At 43.0% G+C, this 15,952-nt stretch overlaps 1 protein-coding gene across 1 annotated transcript in view; it reads right to left on the bottom strand.

The window, feature by feature from the left end:
• PDCL2 (phosducin like 2) overlaps positions 1-15,952 on the bottom strand; it is a 42,839-nt gene that overhangs the window by 14,785 nt on the left and 12,102 nt on the right. The window contains exons 2-4 of the mRNA XM_032794441.2: positions 11,174-11,294; positions 9,477-9,567; positions 7,155-7,298 (exon numbers count right to left, since the gene is read on the bottom strand). Of these exons, the coding sequence (XP_032650332.1) occupies positions 7,155-7,298; positions 9,477-9,567; positions 11,174-11,294 (356 nt within the window). The remainder of the gene's footprint in view (positions 1-7,154; positions 7,299-9,476; positions 9,568-11,173; positions 11,295-15,952) is intronic.

Raw genomic sequence — 15,952 nt, 5'->3', positions numbered from 1 at the left:
GAAAGATTCTCAAAATAGTCTTATCCAATTTGGATGAGGTTGCCAAAAGAGAGAGAATCTGTATATAAGGCCCAAAGCCATATTCAAGACAAAGCTAGGTATTGCAAAGGAGCAAACTGGCAAAGAAATTGGTAAGATACCAGGTTGCTTTATACAGAAAGATAAGTGCTATTTTGATGTAACTTCATTTTACTTAGAATCTCTCTCCAGATCATTACAAGGTCTCTCTCTCTGTGGAATGAGCAAATGATGAACACAGTTGTGCAAGCTTCAATTTCAGAGGCCAGGGATGTTCATAAGACAATGGAGAAAGGTTTAAAGTCACTCTTCAGCAAACTGTCAATCTTCTGGTCTTTAGGAAGAGGAGGTTACTCACCTTGTGCAGTAACTGATGTTCTTCGAGATGAGTGTCCCTGTGGGTGCTCCACTCTAGGTGTCGGTGCACCCCTGCGCCTTTGATCGGAGATTTTTTACAGCAGTACTCCTACTGGCCACGCATGCTTAGAACCTGTCACTCACTCTGAGTATGTAGGAGCGGCTCTCCGGTCCCTCGTTCCTTCTCTACATGGAGGTACCCAACTCCGAAGTAGAGGGTGTGGAGGACGGTGGTGGCACCCTCGAGGACAACTCATCTCAAAGAACGTCAGTTACTGCAGAAGGTGAGTAACCTCCTCTCAGAGAGGTGTCCCTGTCTCCACTCTAGGTGACTTCAAAGAGTGCATCTCAGGAGGTAGGGACTTCAGATCTGGCGGAATTGCCATAGAACAATACTGCTTGCCTAATTCGAGTGTCAGAGAGCGCCTTGAGTAAAGGGCATAGTGAGTAACAAATGTATGTGGGACCCGAGTCCCGCCTTAGCGTATGTCAGAAGGTTACTTTGCGTAGAAGGCTACAGAGGTAATACAAGATCTGTGGAATGTTCGATCATATTACGGAGTTGTAACGTGCTTTATCAGATAACAGAGACGTATGCAATCAAGAGATCCATTTCGAACAAGCGCTCTGGTAGAGATAGCCACGCCCTTGGATGGTCCGCGTAGAGGACAAAAGTCAAGGAGAGTCGGGAAGGGTCTTGCTCTGTTCCAGAATAAAAGGTAAGGGCCCTACGCACATCAAGTGTTGTGTATCGTGGCCTCGAAGGAGTTTGCATTGTGGTTTTCGGGAAGGAAAGTGGTTGTAAAGTATTGGTTTCATTGAGGTGAAAGAAGCATGCACTTTGGAAGAATTTGGGAAGAGGTGCAGAGGTAGAAAACAGTGTTTTGTTGGCCACCATTTGTGTGAATCTTTCCCACTTTCGGAGGTTAGTGTACCGGGTGGATTGCATTCTGCTGTGTAGAAGTACCCTCTGGACTTGGTCGGCACAGTCTAAGTTCTCGTTGGGAAGAACATGCATGGTAGCAAGCTTTGAGGTGAAGTATGGAGAGATTGGGGTGAAGAAGGCCGGCCGTGCTGCTGTGATAGGGGATTGGGATGAGAGGCAGGGAATCGGTGGTTGAATTGACATTCTGGTTAGGAATGGGAACCACGGTTGTCTCGGCATGAAGGTGCGAATCAAGATTTCCTGCACGTCCGTTCGTATCTTCGTGAGGACCCTGTTGAGCAATGTTTGGGGGAAAAGCATAAACGAAGGGCTGTGCCAGGAGATCTGAATGGCATCCCCTAGGGGTGTTTGCCCAGTCCTGCCCTGTAGCAGAAATTGAGCAATTTTTGTGTTTTTTGGGGTGCAAAGAGTCTATGGTTGGGTGACCCAGTGCGAAAATATGTCAAGATGATTCTGTCGTCTATCTCCCATTCTACTCTGAAGAAACATCTGCTTAAGCTCATCGGCGTGGTGTTCAGCTGCCTGGGATGTACGCAGCTGATATCTGATGTGATTCGCAAGGCACCCAATTCCAGAGTTCCATGGTCCTCTGAACACAGAGAGTGGGAACGAGCCCCCCCTTGTCCTGTTTTGACGTAGAACATGCAGGCAATGTTGGCATGTCATTATACGTATTACATGCTGATTCTATGATTAGTGGGAGGGAAGCAGCGGCAAGCATTCTGGATAGCTCGAAGATTCTAGAACGTTTACGTGCAGGGAGGTCAATCAGGAGCGAGACCATATCACCGTGGACTGTGTGGGTGAGAGATATGGGCCCCAGAGCCGTGAGGGATGCGTCGGTGGTCAAACACCACAGTTGGAGGAGTTCTGGAGAAAGGGACTCTAGACACAGAGGTTAGTCGGAGACTTTAACACACATATGATGAAGAGTCCTTGACCCGGTATAGGTGATGAGTTAAATTGTTTGTTATATTGAGATGCACGTTTTGGTTTTGTCAAACTGTGGCCAGCCAAGCTTTGGAAGCACCTCATGTGGAGACGTGCATTCTGGACCACGAAAGTGCACGAGGAAATGTGCCCAGATAGTTGAGAGGCAGTCTCGGGCGCGGACTATCGAAGGACGCTGTGAAGCTATTGTAGCCAGCAGTTTATAGTATTGAATCTGGTCGGGTGGAAGGGTATGCCCGTCCGGTTCTGGAGTCGAGGCTTGCTCCTATAAAGTCCAGGCGTTGGGGTAGGACTTAATGTGGATTTGTTTTCAGTTATTTGCAGGCCCAGGATTGAAAGCACTCGATGGTGATTTTTGTGAAGCCGGAGGGGGCCTCGGCACCTATGTGGAGGCCTTGAGGAGGCAATCGTCCAGGTAAGGAAATATTATAACCTTGTTTCCTGAGGTTAGGCCATGACTACCGCTAGGAGTTTGGAGAAAACTCGAGGGGCAGTGGAAAGACGCCAAATGGAGAACTCTGTATTGGTAATGCGTTCGAGCCAAGGGTAAAAACGAGAAAACGTCTGTGGCTGGGTGGATAGTGACGTGAAAATAGGCGTCTTGTAGGTCGAGGGCTGAAAACCAATCGCCCTGCTCCAGGGCTGGAATTATGGTTGGTGAGAGTAACCATCTTGAACTTTTGCTTCTTGACGAGAAATGTGTTGAGTATCTCCTGAGGTTCGAGGGCTATCGGTTGCCATCTCCAGTTTTCTTCTGTTTAGAAATAAGGGGAGCATAGAATCCTTTCCCCTTGTGGCATTCCGGGCACGAGTTCGATAGCACCCAGGTGAGAAGGAGATGTTTGTACTTCTTGCTGGAAGGTGTGGCTCGTGAAAGGTGTCCCTGAAGAGGACGGGGAGGGTGGGCTGGGACGGTAGGAGTAAGGAGAGGAACGGGGATGGAATACCCCGTTGTGATGACCTCTAGAACCCACTTGGTCGGTGGTAATTTCGGCCTGCCATTGGTGTAAAAAAAATGGCTGTAGACGGTGTCCAAAGACAGTTGGAGGGCAGTTTTACATGCGCTGGAGTAGGGGCGGATCATGACGTTTACGAGACCCTCGACCAAAGGTTCAATTTGCTTATTATTTTGAGGAAGTTTTGGGGCATCCCAAGAAGAATTGGGGCGACGCTGCGGTATCTGGAAACCTCTGGCGTTTGGTATGTTGTTGTTGTTGATCCTGAGATCTTCTGGGAAATGCTGAGTATATGGACTCTGAGGGGTAGCGCGACCTGATATGAGGTGGTAAGGTTGATATCTGTACTGTCGCCTTCTGTTTGTAGGGTTTGGATACCTAAGGACCGAGAGTTGCCCTTGAGTCCTTCATTGAGTGCGAAGCACCTCATTAGTGGTGGAAGCAAAAGAGTTTATCACCATCAAAAGGGAGATCCTCTATGGTGCTTCTTGAACCTCGCGAGGAAAGAGAGAAGAGGAAAGCCATGAAACCTCGGCGCATGACCACCGCTGTAGGTGGATCTTGCTGCAGTATTGGCTGAATCCAGAGCTGCTTGAAGAGCCGTGCGGGATATGATTTGGCCCTCAAAACTAAAGCTGTAAACTGTTGTTTCTTGTTGTCTGGGATGTGTTCAATAAAGTCCATGAACTTATTATAGTTTCTATGGTCGTACTTTGCTAGAATTGTCGGTATAATTGGCAATTCGAAATTGTAAACGTTGAAGGAGCATATACTTTATGACCCAGCAGGTCTAGGCGTTTGCCCTCTTTGTTGGTTGGGATATGGCGGAAACACTGTTGTTTGTTTCTCTGATTGGCTGCGTCCACTGCCAAAGAGTTTGACGCAGGATGTGAGAAAAGGAATTCAGACCCCGTGGAGGGAATGAAGTATTTCCGGTCCGCCTATTTGCAGGTAGGCTGGCTTGTGGCTGGAGTCTGCCAGATGGATTTAGCAGGTTCCAGAAGGGCTGAGTTAATTGGTAATGCCAGTCTGGATGACGAAGATGGTTGCAGGATGTCTGTTAGCTCATGTTGTTGGTCAGGTACTTCCAAATTGATTCTGAGCTCATTGGCAACCCTTCTGAAGAGATCTTGGAATTTTGAAAAATGATCTGATGGCAGGGGAGGGGAATGAAGTAACGCCTCCTCAGGTATTGGATCAGTTGGTACGTCAGGATCAGGAGCTGGAGTTGATTGATCCTGAGGATGGGAGGGTGCCGCCAAGTGCGTCATAGGATTTAGACGTTCGCGTCTAGTGTGAGTAGAGTAGCAGATGTGCTGCCGAGGGAAAGATGGCCACGGAGCCCAATACTGCCATGGTGATGGAAAAGGCATAGGAGGTGCCATCCAGGGGTTAACACTCCAGGAGGTGGGATCTTGAAGTTGGTGTGGGACAGTTTTCCTGTGTCCGCGGGGGACAGGACTCTGAGGGTAGAATTCAGATTGCACTGGCACAGCAGCCTGTAGTTCAGACTCCTTCTCACTGGAGGAAGGCTGCTCAGACCCTGAGTCATTTGTCATAGAGAAGCAATCCCCAAGAAAGGGTGATTGCAGTGTAGGTGACACTAGGAGGTCACTTGAGTGGGTAAATTGCAACGGTGGGGCAGTCGTAGGCGAAGGCAGATAGAGATCCTGTGAGGAAACCCAGGCTGGCGCCGGAGTTTTTAGTCTTGGCTCCGTGCCAAGTAGCGGTAGTAATACCGGTGCCGCAGGTGGTGCCGTGCTATTAATAGCAGGCTGCGGTGCCTCCGCCAGCGTCTGAGTTGTCGGTGCCGCATTCATCGCGGTGCCGATAGGTGCCACAAACGAGGCAGGCAGCTGAAAGCCTGTCGCCTCGGCACAAGAGCCTCACGCTGCCGCCGAAAGCACAGGCGGGTTTAGCGCAGTACCGGAGGAGCCCGGCTCGTCAAACGTACTCAGGCGGGGAAACGCTGGTAAGGAAACTGACGAGCTGACAGGAGAAGGTTTATCAGTGAAGCTTTGTTTCTATTGTGAGTGCTCTCTTTTAGCTGTCTTCTTCGGTTTTTTTGAAGGGTTAGAGCTGTGTCTGAGAGAGGCAGAGTCTGCGCCAGGGTCTGAGGCGGACTGCAGGGATCTTTGGAGTAAAAGAAGTTTTAGCTTTAACTCTCTGTCCTTCCTAGCTCTAGAGCTTAACTTAGTGCAGTGAGAACATTTTTGGGGAATATGAGTCTCCCCCAAGCATTTTATACACTTGGAGTGTCCATCAGAAAGAGGGATAGCGTCCTTACAAGAGGAGCAGCGCTTAAAGCCTGTGGAGCCAGGCATATTTGAAGCGGCTGACAGAACGAGAAAAATTTTATTATATATTTTTTTTTTTAAATAGTAGGAAGAAAGGTAGGTAACACTAACTAACAGCTAAGTAACAGGAAAAAAACTGTCGAACTACAGGTATTTTAAGATGGGAAAGAAATATAAAGGAGTCTGCTGAGCTCCGTCTCAAGCCGGGGGCGGTAAAGAAGGAACTGAGGGTACCGGCCGCTCATGTTCACTAGTGACATACTCAGAGTGAGTGACAGGTCCTAAGCATGCGTGGCCGGTAGGAGTACTGCTGTAAAAAATCTCCGATCAAAGGCGCAGGGGCGCACCGACACCTAGAGCGGAGCACCCCCAGGGACATCTCTCGAAGAAGAACACCTATTCCATCCACACAGATGAAGTTTTCCTTTACAGTGACTAGTTTTGATTTAGAGAAGGAACAAAGAAGTTAATCTTGTGAATCGAGAAGAACTTAGTGGCCTTTTGTTGAACTTGGTATAACTTTTGGAAGGCCCTAATGATGACTCTCCTCTTTACTAGGTTGGATCATTTGGAGTTCCCTGTCTTTTCCAGTCATTTGTGTATGAGGGAGACTACTTTTCCTATTTTCTTTAGTTTTGTCTTGAGAACTTTTTGTGGTGTCCAGAACTGGAACCACTCTTTTTAAGACAGAATAAATAAGATATATAGTTTACTTTGTAATTCAGAAAAAAAACCATCCTGGACTGTTCCTGGACTGGGAACTTCTGCTGAAGCCTTGTGGGTAATGAACTGAAAAGTCTATGGGTGATCAGAAGACAGAGACGGAGCACTGATACTTGGGCCCTCTCTGGGATGCTTAGGGCAAAAGGAGTCTGCCATTATGACAGTATGGAAGGTTCCACACCCTATTTTTAAAAGCATTTATTTCCATTTGACTGATCCTTGATCCTGGAAGGAAGGTTTGTTTCATGGCAATTGAATGAATAGTGGAAACTGCCTCCCAATGTACTAAGAAAAAAGCCATGTCCTGTCTCAAAAAAACAAAACAAAAACACAAAACACAAAATAACCCCCACACCCACAAAGTTCAGCATCGGAGTCCTTAGATCTTACCACCGAATCCTAATGCAATTACTGCTACCACTAGGGAATTCCTTGGAGAACTGCTAAATTAGGGAAATCCAAACCCCAACCTTCCTCAATCCTTCGGGAAAGACTCTCACCCTACCAGACTGCTGATCTGCTGAAGGGAGAGAATGAAAGAAAGAAAGAAAAAGACAGCAAAATCCTTAGAGAAGAATCTTGAAGGAGGGCTACAGAGGAACTTTTGCATTCCAGCACAATTCATGTCTGCCAACAGTAGCTAGCAAGAAAGATCTTTTGCATTACCTCTGTGTGAGACAAAGGTGAAGAAATCCTATGTAGTGCACTGATGGAGCAAGGAGGATGAACAGAGGAGAAATCTTATTTTCTAAGATTTCTTTTCCCCCAAGTGGGGATATAGTAAACAATGATATTATAATCTATTTTGCATATATCATCTTTCTTATCATCTCATCATCTTGAATCATTTTTTGCTAAGTGTTTTAGATTCTTAAACAGTTTTGAAAAATATAATCATAGCATTACCTTGATCTATATAGATGAATTACAACCCACACATCCTTCTGAGCATTTGTGACTTCTTTCACATATTGCTCACCAGAAATTTCTCTCAGATCCCCATATTTTTGTGTTTTCTGAAGAATTTTCCATTCTTGCAACCGCTGTTGCCTATTTCAGAAACAAAAATTATTTGATACAATTTTTTAAAATTTATTTTACATTAATATCATTTTTGTATCTCTTAGTTCCTTTGAATAAACCCACCATCATTTATGGTTGAAATATTACAACCATGATTTTCAACTTTTGGTACTTCATCCTGCTTTTAGATAGATATTGTTGTACATTTTGGAAAAGTGGCAACTATTTTTGAAATGTGGTGCCAATTTTTTTAATAATCTATATCTGACTGTCTTTAAGTTTTAATGGAATAATTTTGTGCTAGAAAGCTTTAGTGCTGGCATTTAGTTAGTGAGAAACTATATGTACTTCCATCAGTCAAGGAACATTAAGGATATGAAATATTAAGGAAAAGAAAGTTAAAGCAACAAACGTATTACATGTCTGTATTGATACTGCAGTGAAGACAAGGCAAGCAACACAAATTCAAAAAAACGTCAAAATGTTTTTATGATTCTGAAAACAAAATAATGTATTGAGTAAAGCAACCCAGAGTTTAATACCTTACTGTTGCACAATTTTGTAATGAAAAATTGAATGAAAAAGCACTAGGTGGCAGTCTTAATCTATAAAAATAATGACAATGTAGAAAGTGAGAAAAATTCACAGCCAAGGGCCAATTTTTATTAAAATTTATTGAAATAAACATAGCCATTGTTTTAAGTCAGCAGCTGACCTTCTTTTAAAAAGTGTTTAACAAAATAAATTTAATATATTCTTACCATGATGTGTAAGGATTTAGGTGCACAACTAATGAGAACATTCTTTTAAAATTCTTTCTATCATAAAATAGCAGTAGACACTTGGAATCAACACCAGTCTAGTATTTCTAAATTGCTACTATTTTAGCAGTTCTAACAGTACAGGAATATACTATAACGGACATAGTTCAAATCCAGTTCTGGTTTTTAGTTCAAGTGGATAGTTTTATCACATTGATACATTTATTTTGTATATGTCTGTTGCAAGGCATGCCTCCTACTGAACTAGTGTCATGTTGCAAGTAATCCCTGTCTCAGTGTCTCATCTCTCAGGCCCCTTTAAGAATTCTACACTGTTCAAATGAATGTAAGCCAAAATTCCCCTGCTTTGGTTCTACTTTGTTAAACCCAAAATAAATGTGAATTACATCTCTTACTTTGGTCTCAGCGGTTACACAGTCCTTCCCCTTGTGGCTGGTGGTCTCTGAGAGATTTTTTCTCATGGTCTTGAGAGAGCGTCTCTCTCTGTGAGCACCCCCCTGTAACCAAGCTGAGCACTTGTTATACAATCAACTGCCTCGATGGACTCCTTAAATTAGTTTGTTGCAGATAACCTGAGCCCAGATCCCCCTTAAAATGGCAAGCAACCTCGTGACAATGTCATACATTGTATTTTTATGAGTCATTGTACAGTACTACCCAAAGATCTTGACAAAAGTACTTTGTAAATTATTGTTATAAAATACTTGTTATACACACAGGGTCAATATGACTAAATTGACTATACCCTAAAAATCTTGGTGTAAGCTTCTATGATTTTCTGACCCAGAAGCCAAAGTGCTTAGACATATTGATTCTGCATCATACTGTATGTAAGAAAGCATTGTATAATGATATTAATAGTTTATCGGGGATTTGAGATTACATATAATCATTCATAATAAATACTGTGTATATATAAAATATTAGTTAGATAAAGCCATCCTTCTGAATTAAGAAATAGGAAACCACATAGAATGGGTACTAGATAAGGGGCAAAAAAAGAAGGTTCTGCATATATGGGACCAACAATAGATGTACTAAAAATCTTTTACGAATACTCAGTAGTATGCACTGTCTATATGTGCTAAGGGTTCTAAAGCAGTAATTACAGTGTGTGAATGAAATACTGTACCACTGAATCTTTAATTATAAATACACTACACATATATCCTGGCAATAAAGAAAAATGTATCTTTAAATCATTTACTCTATCTGCAAACCAATACCATCCAGATGGTAAAGCAATATTTTTCTAACTAATAGCATTAATTTTTACCTGAATATTTAATTTTCAAATTCATAACTATGTAGGTAGGTTTTCTTCCTTTCAGTTTGGGGATGGAATTTTTCTTTATCCCATATGTGTGAAACACCCTAAATAACAATATGTACTGTGAATATGGCAAGAAACATCTTACTGTACCTATACATTTCAAGAGCTTTCATATCATCCTCATCAAAGCCATCTTCAGCTTCATTTAGTTCTTTAAGAGTCATTCTTTCAAACGGTTTCACTAAAAAGAACAAGCCAAATAATTAGTCAGCTTTTTTCCACTAAAAAGCTATGCATATTTCAATATTGTTATGTGCAGAATTTTTAGATGCAGGCAGGAGAGCAATATCAGTCTGAAAAACATCTCAGGTCTCACCTATAAATTTGGCCAACACTGGAGCAACCTTGGGCAAGAAAGAGAAAAATAACTGAAGTTTGAGTAACTATAAGTTACTTTATATGCTTTGTCATTTTCATATTATGTTGCTCTCAGACAGCATGACACAACATAACATGGTAAATTGTGGATTTAACTATGTCTGTACTGGGGTTAAATTTTCATAGAAGCCTCAGATTTCCTATTTAGTTCCAGCCATTTTGCATCTTTCAGGTAATGTAAAGTCTTTGGATTTAGGCCAGAAGCGAACAACAGAGAATTCCCCTTGCAACAGGGGAAACTCCCACTGTCATAAAGCAACTTGAGCTAGCTCTTACACTATCTGCATCCTCGCCACCAATGTAAAGGGCATGCTGGGAGTTGGAGGAGGCAGAGTGGGAACGAGGCAGGGGTATGACATAATTCTGCTCCACTCCACGAATCCTCCACTGAGATAAGATCCCTAGACTGCTTTAACTCATGCGAGGAATGGCTGGCACAGAATCAGGGAACTGTAAATAGCTTCCTGACAGCCCCCCAAAACCTACATCAAACAGGGCTGAGGAACAGGACAGAATAGAGCCTGCAGTCTCTAAATCAGCACTAGCAGTTGTGCACATAGATGTTTTGAGGCACTCTAAATCTTTGCTTTTGGTACACATGCTGACTAGATAAGCGTAAATACCTAGGCCTCAATCCTGCAAATACTAAAATGTGTTTAACTCAGCACAACGAGTAGTCTTATTGAACCTCCTGGCACATAGTTAAACATACATGTAAGCATTTGCATGATAGATGTGGGCATGCAAACTAGGCCCCAAAGTAATAGGGAATGAAAATATTTGATGTGCCAAGCAGTGGACACAAATCCAGAGGTCTCTTGAAAACTTTGCCCTTAGTATTTTGGGTCACATACACTGTGTAAAAATTTGTTTTGCAGTGCGGGATACACAAAACACATGGGGAATTTGAAGTACAGGAAAGCAGTTCCAAGAAGATAATTTTCTGAGATATATTTTCCTTCTGAAGACTGATTTTCTGATTTGATTCCCTTTGTTCTTACCAGTCTGTGTGAGTAGATAACTGATCAGTAGTTTGTTTGAATGTTAATATTGCTTACGTCAACCACCCTGTGTGGTAAAATCCGAAAGTAGATTTTCTTTGTCCAATAGTGAATTGCTGATTTGTCTTTTTACATACTATGTACAGTAATATTTATTATTAGCACATCTATATATTTTATTGTGCTATTATTCTGTTATTTTACAAGTATATTGCACTGAATAAAATAAACAAACACAAATAAATGAAAATTAAAAATAAAAAACACTACCAAATAAAATAATCAAAGTATTCTATTTTTAAGAGTGAAATTACGTTAGAACTTTTGTGTCATGATAAATGTTTCTGAAGAGTCCTCAGATCTTCATGCTTTGCTATATTAAGAGCATAAATTTTAAACTTTACTTGCCCTCTGCTTCTTTCTGTAAACGTAAAACTATTTCTTCAGTTTCATCTTTTGGCTCATCTTTTGGAGGTAAAATTCCAAAATCTCTTAATATGTCATTCCATTCCGTATCTTCATTTGGATCCTATTTCGAAATTATGAAACAAAACAAAAATCAACAGGTTAATCTACTTCTGTATTTTTGTTTAAACAAGAATGTTCCCTTGTGACCTTTGACATATAATTAAGGGCATGACATTACAATAAAATAGGTCAAAATTATAACCAAGCCTGGACAGAGAAAAGACAGCAGCACACTCTGGACTATTCTATCCAGGAGAGAATTGATATCACAACTTCTGTATTGATTGATAAGGAGGAAATACTGATTTTATGAATATGAAATATAAAATCAAGCTTAGAGAATTGAAGACAAAAATAAAATCTCTTTTAAATCAGTATTAACATTAAGAAGTGTTAAGATTCCTTCCCCACTCTGAACTTTAGGGTACAGATGTGGGGACTTGCATGGACACTTCTAAGCTTAATTACTAGCTTAGATCTGGTATCACTGCCACCATCCAGAATTTTCAGTGTCTGGATCACTCTCTTTCCCCCTAAAACCTTCCCCTCCCTGGGTAGCCTTGAGAGACTCCTTCACCAATTCCCTGGTGAGTCCAGATCCAATCCCTTGGATCTTAAAACAAGGAGAAATTAACCATCCCCCCTCCTTTCTCCCACCAATCCCTGGTGAGTCCAGATCCAATCCCCTTGGATCTAAAAACAAGGAAAAATCAATCAGGTATTAAGAAAAAGGCTTTTTATTAAAGAAAAGAAAGGTAAAAGAAAACCCTCTGGGAGAGATTAGCATACCAGCTACTCTCACAGACAACAGATTTAAAACACAGAGGATGTTCCCCTGGGCACAAATTTAGTTACACAAAAAAATAACCAATTTGATTCTACCTCTAATTGCATAAGACAGGTTACAAAGAAATAAACATAAATCTATTTATTCCTTTCTAAAACTTACTACTCTGATAAAAGGCTGGTTCCTTGATATTTTTCACTCTGGTTGAAACTGAAACTCTAAACAAAGGAAAAACTTCCCTCCTTTTGAAACATCTCATTCCCCTATTGGTTCCTCTGGTCAGGTGTTAGCTAGCTAGGTGAACTTTTTAACCCTTTACAGGTAAAAGAGGCATTAACCCTTAACCATCTGTTTATGACAAGAAGCCACTGTAAATACTATGACAAATGGTTCCTTTTTATAATATAGAACACATGACTGTGGAATTCTAAAAATATATAGCAACATCAATAGGACACTCAACAGAAACAAACTGCTTGCAATTTGACAAAACTATATTTTTATTTCATTGAGATTACGTTTGCTATCAGAAGCATCTGTTTATTATAGCAATATATTTTGGAATGATGGCATATCCAAGTAGTACAACTGATGTATATCTTCAGATACGGACAACAAGAAAATATTCACTTATTGTCATAACAGATTTTTAAATTAGGTAGTTAATCAAAACATGTACAGTTAACTCTGATATACTACCTTATTTGTAAATGCCACAAAGTTTTATAGTGGAAACAAATAGCACTGTTTTAACATATAAGACAAAAGGTTATACAAAAAAGTGCTTCATAAACACTGTTCACTTGAACCAACATGCAATCCCTGGGAAGGAAAATGATACCTATGAACAAGAACACTACACAAGACCTTTCACATAACGAATGCTATTTAATTTTTTTGCTTTTTGGGTAAATGCTCATAAACCATTCCACAAAGGTGTCACAGTCTAAAATCCCATAGCTCAAATGCTAAAATATATATATCTCAAAGTCTGCTAAGGGTGAAATCATTCCTTTAGCGCTTAGGATAATATATACCTAAGGAAGCCCCGAAGAAAGATGGAAAATGCAACAGTACCACCAGGCAAGAAGAAGAAAGTGGAGAGGCAGTACAGGGAGTCTCCACAGAACCTTACAGAGTCATGAGGCGAACTGAGGTGGTTGCCTCAGGTGCCAGACGGTGGGGTGGGGTGGGGTAGGGTGTAGAAAATTGTGTCTGCTGCTGGTGCATATGTATTTTCCCTGCTCTCGATGGTGGAGTGCTGTGCTGGAGGAAGCAGGACACAAGAGACATATAAGGCAGGCAGGAGAAAAAGTGAGAGGGAATAACAGAAAGCAGCAGGAGATGCAGGGAGAGAAAGGAGGAGGAGCCTCTTATGTAACTCTCTCGCACCCCCAGGAGCCTGGACTGATTAACACCAGCTTCTCAGGGAGCTTCCTGTTTCCTGCTGCTTCCCTGAACCCACTTGAGGAGAACAGGCAGTCAACTGAAGTAACAGGAGCCAGTTAGGCCCTTAAAACGCTGATTTCTTCCCTCACTCAGGCCCTGCTACCAGCCTGCTTATTTGTCCACTTCAACTGAGCGTTGAGAGCCACTATAGCGGCCACACAACAGCAGTCATGAGTGAAAGAAGAAAACACCCCTCTAGGGCAGCATTCAGAAGAAGAAAGCAAGCAAAGAAAGCTTTTCTATCTAAGCAGGAAGGAGCTCTCCTGAGATACATAGACACAAATTGTTCATGGTGAGCCTCTGGCCCATGAGGATGTGAGTGGTGAGGAGATGCCTGACCTTCTAGTTAGTCAGAGTGCAGGTGACCTGGTAGCTACTGCAGCATCCATATCTCCATCTCAGATGGATGTAACCATGCACATTCCTGAAGAAAAGTGTAGATCAGAGAAGAGTGTGGCGGAGGCGCACGAAATAGCTGCTGCTGAGTTTAGTTCCTTAAGTCTAGATGATCCAGGGCTGTAGACCCACTTTAGCAGTAGCCTGAGGGACTTCCTTGTACTGCATGGGCCATAGCAAGTGAAAAAATTCATGTTCCCCAAAGACAATGAAAATATTTCACATTACTGGCGTGAAATCCCCAATGGTGACAAAGTGGAGAAGCCATGGCTTCAAGCATTTGAAAGTTAAGTGATACTTAAAATTTTTGAACAAGGCACTTTAAGTTGTTAGTTCTCCTTTATTGGGGTAGGTAGCAGAGCAGTACCACGAGAGGAGTAGAACAGGAAGAATGCAGAATTGAGACCTTTCAAAGTTTTGGCCCAAGAGAGGGGGAATGGGAGCGTCCTTTGAGGCCCCCCCCAGTCTGGCATCTGAGGTGGCCGCCTCAGTTGGCCTCACGGTAAGGCTGGCCCTGAGAGTTGGTACTGGCTGCCACTTCCTGCAGCTCCCATTGGCCGGGAACAGCAAACCATGGCCACTGGGAGCTGCGGGTGGCTGTGCAAAGGTAAACAAACTAGCTGAAGAGGAGGAAGTGTTAGTTGCAGGAGTGACATCCTGGTCTAGATCCTCTTCTGTTTCCTCAAAAGTCTCCTCAGGGGATTCGCAGAGTCCTGTCTCTAATGCCGATGTGGAGCTTCTCTGTCTTTCCCTGGAGATACTGGGAGGCGTGGAATAATGTTGCCTATATATTGCCCACAGGTCCCAATATGGTCACTGTGGTGAGAATGGCATTGGTGGTGGCATCCATGGATACCCATAGCACACCTGCGTGTCATCTCTGGAACGGTGCCCCGGCTGTTCCTTTAGATCTGGTCTGATGATTCCCTGGATGGGTGAAGAGTGGTGTGAAGAATAAACATCTCCTTCCTGATCGTTGCCTTCCTCACTAGAAAAGGAGGGGAAGATCTGTTTGTTGGTGTGTGTAACAGTGCTGAATGTACCAATGCTATATTGGTACTGAGAAGAGGTGATTCTCATGCTGCAGCAACTATTAGGTCCTTACGTCAAAGAAACTGCTGTATTCCAAGAGATCTCAGTACTGAAGATGGCATTGGCAATAATTGTTGTGGAACTGGGAGTTGTTGTGGTACTGGGAAGACCAGTGCCGAGGCTGTCTGTACCAAAGGAGGTAAAATAGACTTTGGTACCACTGTCTCTGTGCTATGTGCCAGAGAGCCAGAAGACGGTGCCATAAGCTGAGGCACTTCCAGAGGTGCTCAGTACTGAGTGTTTAGCTGCTGCAGTCAGTGCTATAGTAGAAGGGGCAGTCTTGTCTCTGCTGTCCTTCTGAGAGCCTGCCCACTTAGGGTCTTTGGTTTTAGTGGTATCGGCTGTATCAGAAGATCTAACCGACCCGTAGGTACTTAGTTGCAGCATGGTCAGTACTGAGGATGTGGAGAAAGTTGAAGAATACTTCTTTTTGGAGGCTCCCTTTGTAGAAGTGGTAGCTCTCTTCTTTGCCCTTTTCCTGGGAGACAGGTCCCTCCCATGCAGAGTCAGTGGGGGAGGTCTGTCAGAAATTGAAGTAGGCAACCAATGACCAGGAGGCGTTTGCGGTCCCAGATCAGAGGCTGGGCAGAGAGATTTCTCTATAAGGATTCATTTACGTCTAAGGTCCCTCGCTTTCCTGTTTAAGGCATGGGCCTTAAGATTGTGGCAATGGAAACACTTCTGATGTACGCGTATTACCCCCCAAGCAGTGGACACACTGGGAATGTCGGTCTGAGGGCTTGGCTACACTCAAAACTCCAAAGCGCTGCCGCAGGAGCGCTCCCACAGCAGCGCTTTGAAGTGCGAGTGTGGTTGCGGCGCCAGCACTGGGAGAGAGCTCTCCCAGCATTGCAGGTACTCCACCTCCCTGTGGGGATTAGCTTGCAGCGCTGGGAGCCACGCTCCCAGCGCTGGGGCACTGTTTACACTGGCGCTTTGCAGCACTGTAACTTGCTGCGGTCAGGGGTGTCTTTTTTCACACCCCTGAGCGAGAA

This window comes from Chelonoidis abingdonii, chromosome 5 (genome assembly GCF_003597395.2).
Source record: "Chelonoidis abingdonii isolate Lonesome George chromosome 5, CheloAbing_2.0, whole genome shotgun sequence".
Lineage (NCBI taxonomy): Eukaryota > Metazoa > Chordata > Testudines > Testudinidae > Chelonoidis > Chelonoidis abingdonii.
This window is presented reverse-complemented; position numbering and strand designations above follow the sequence as displayed.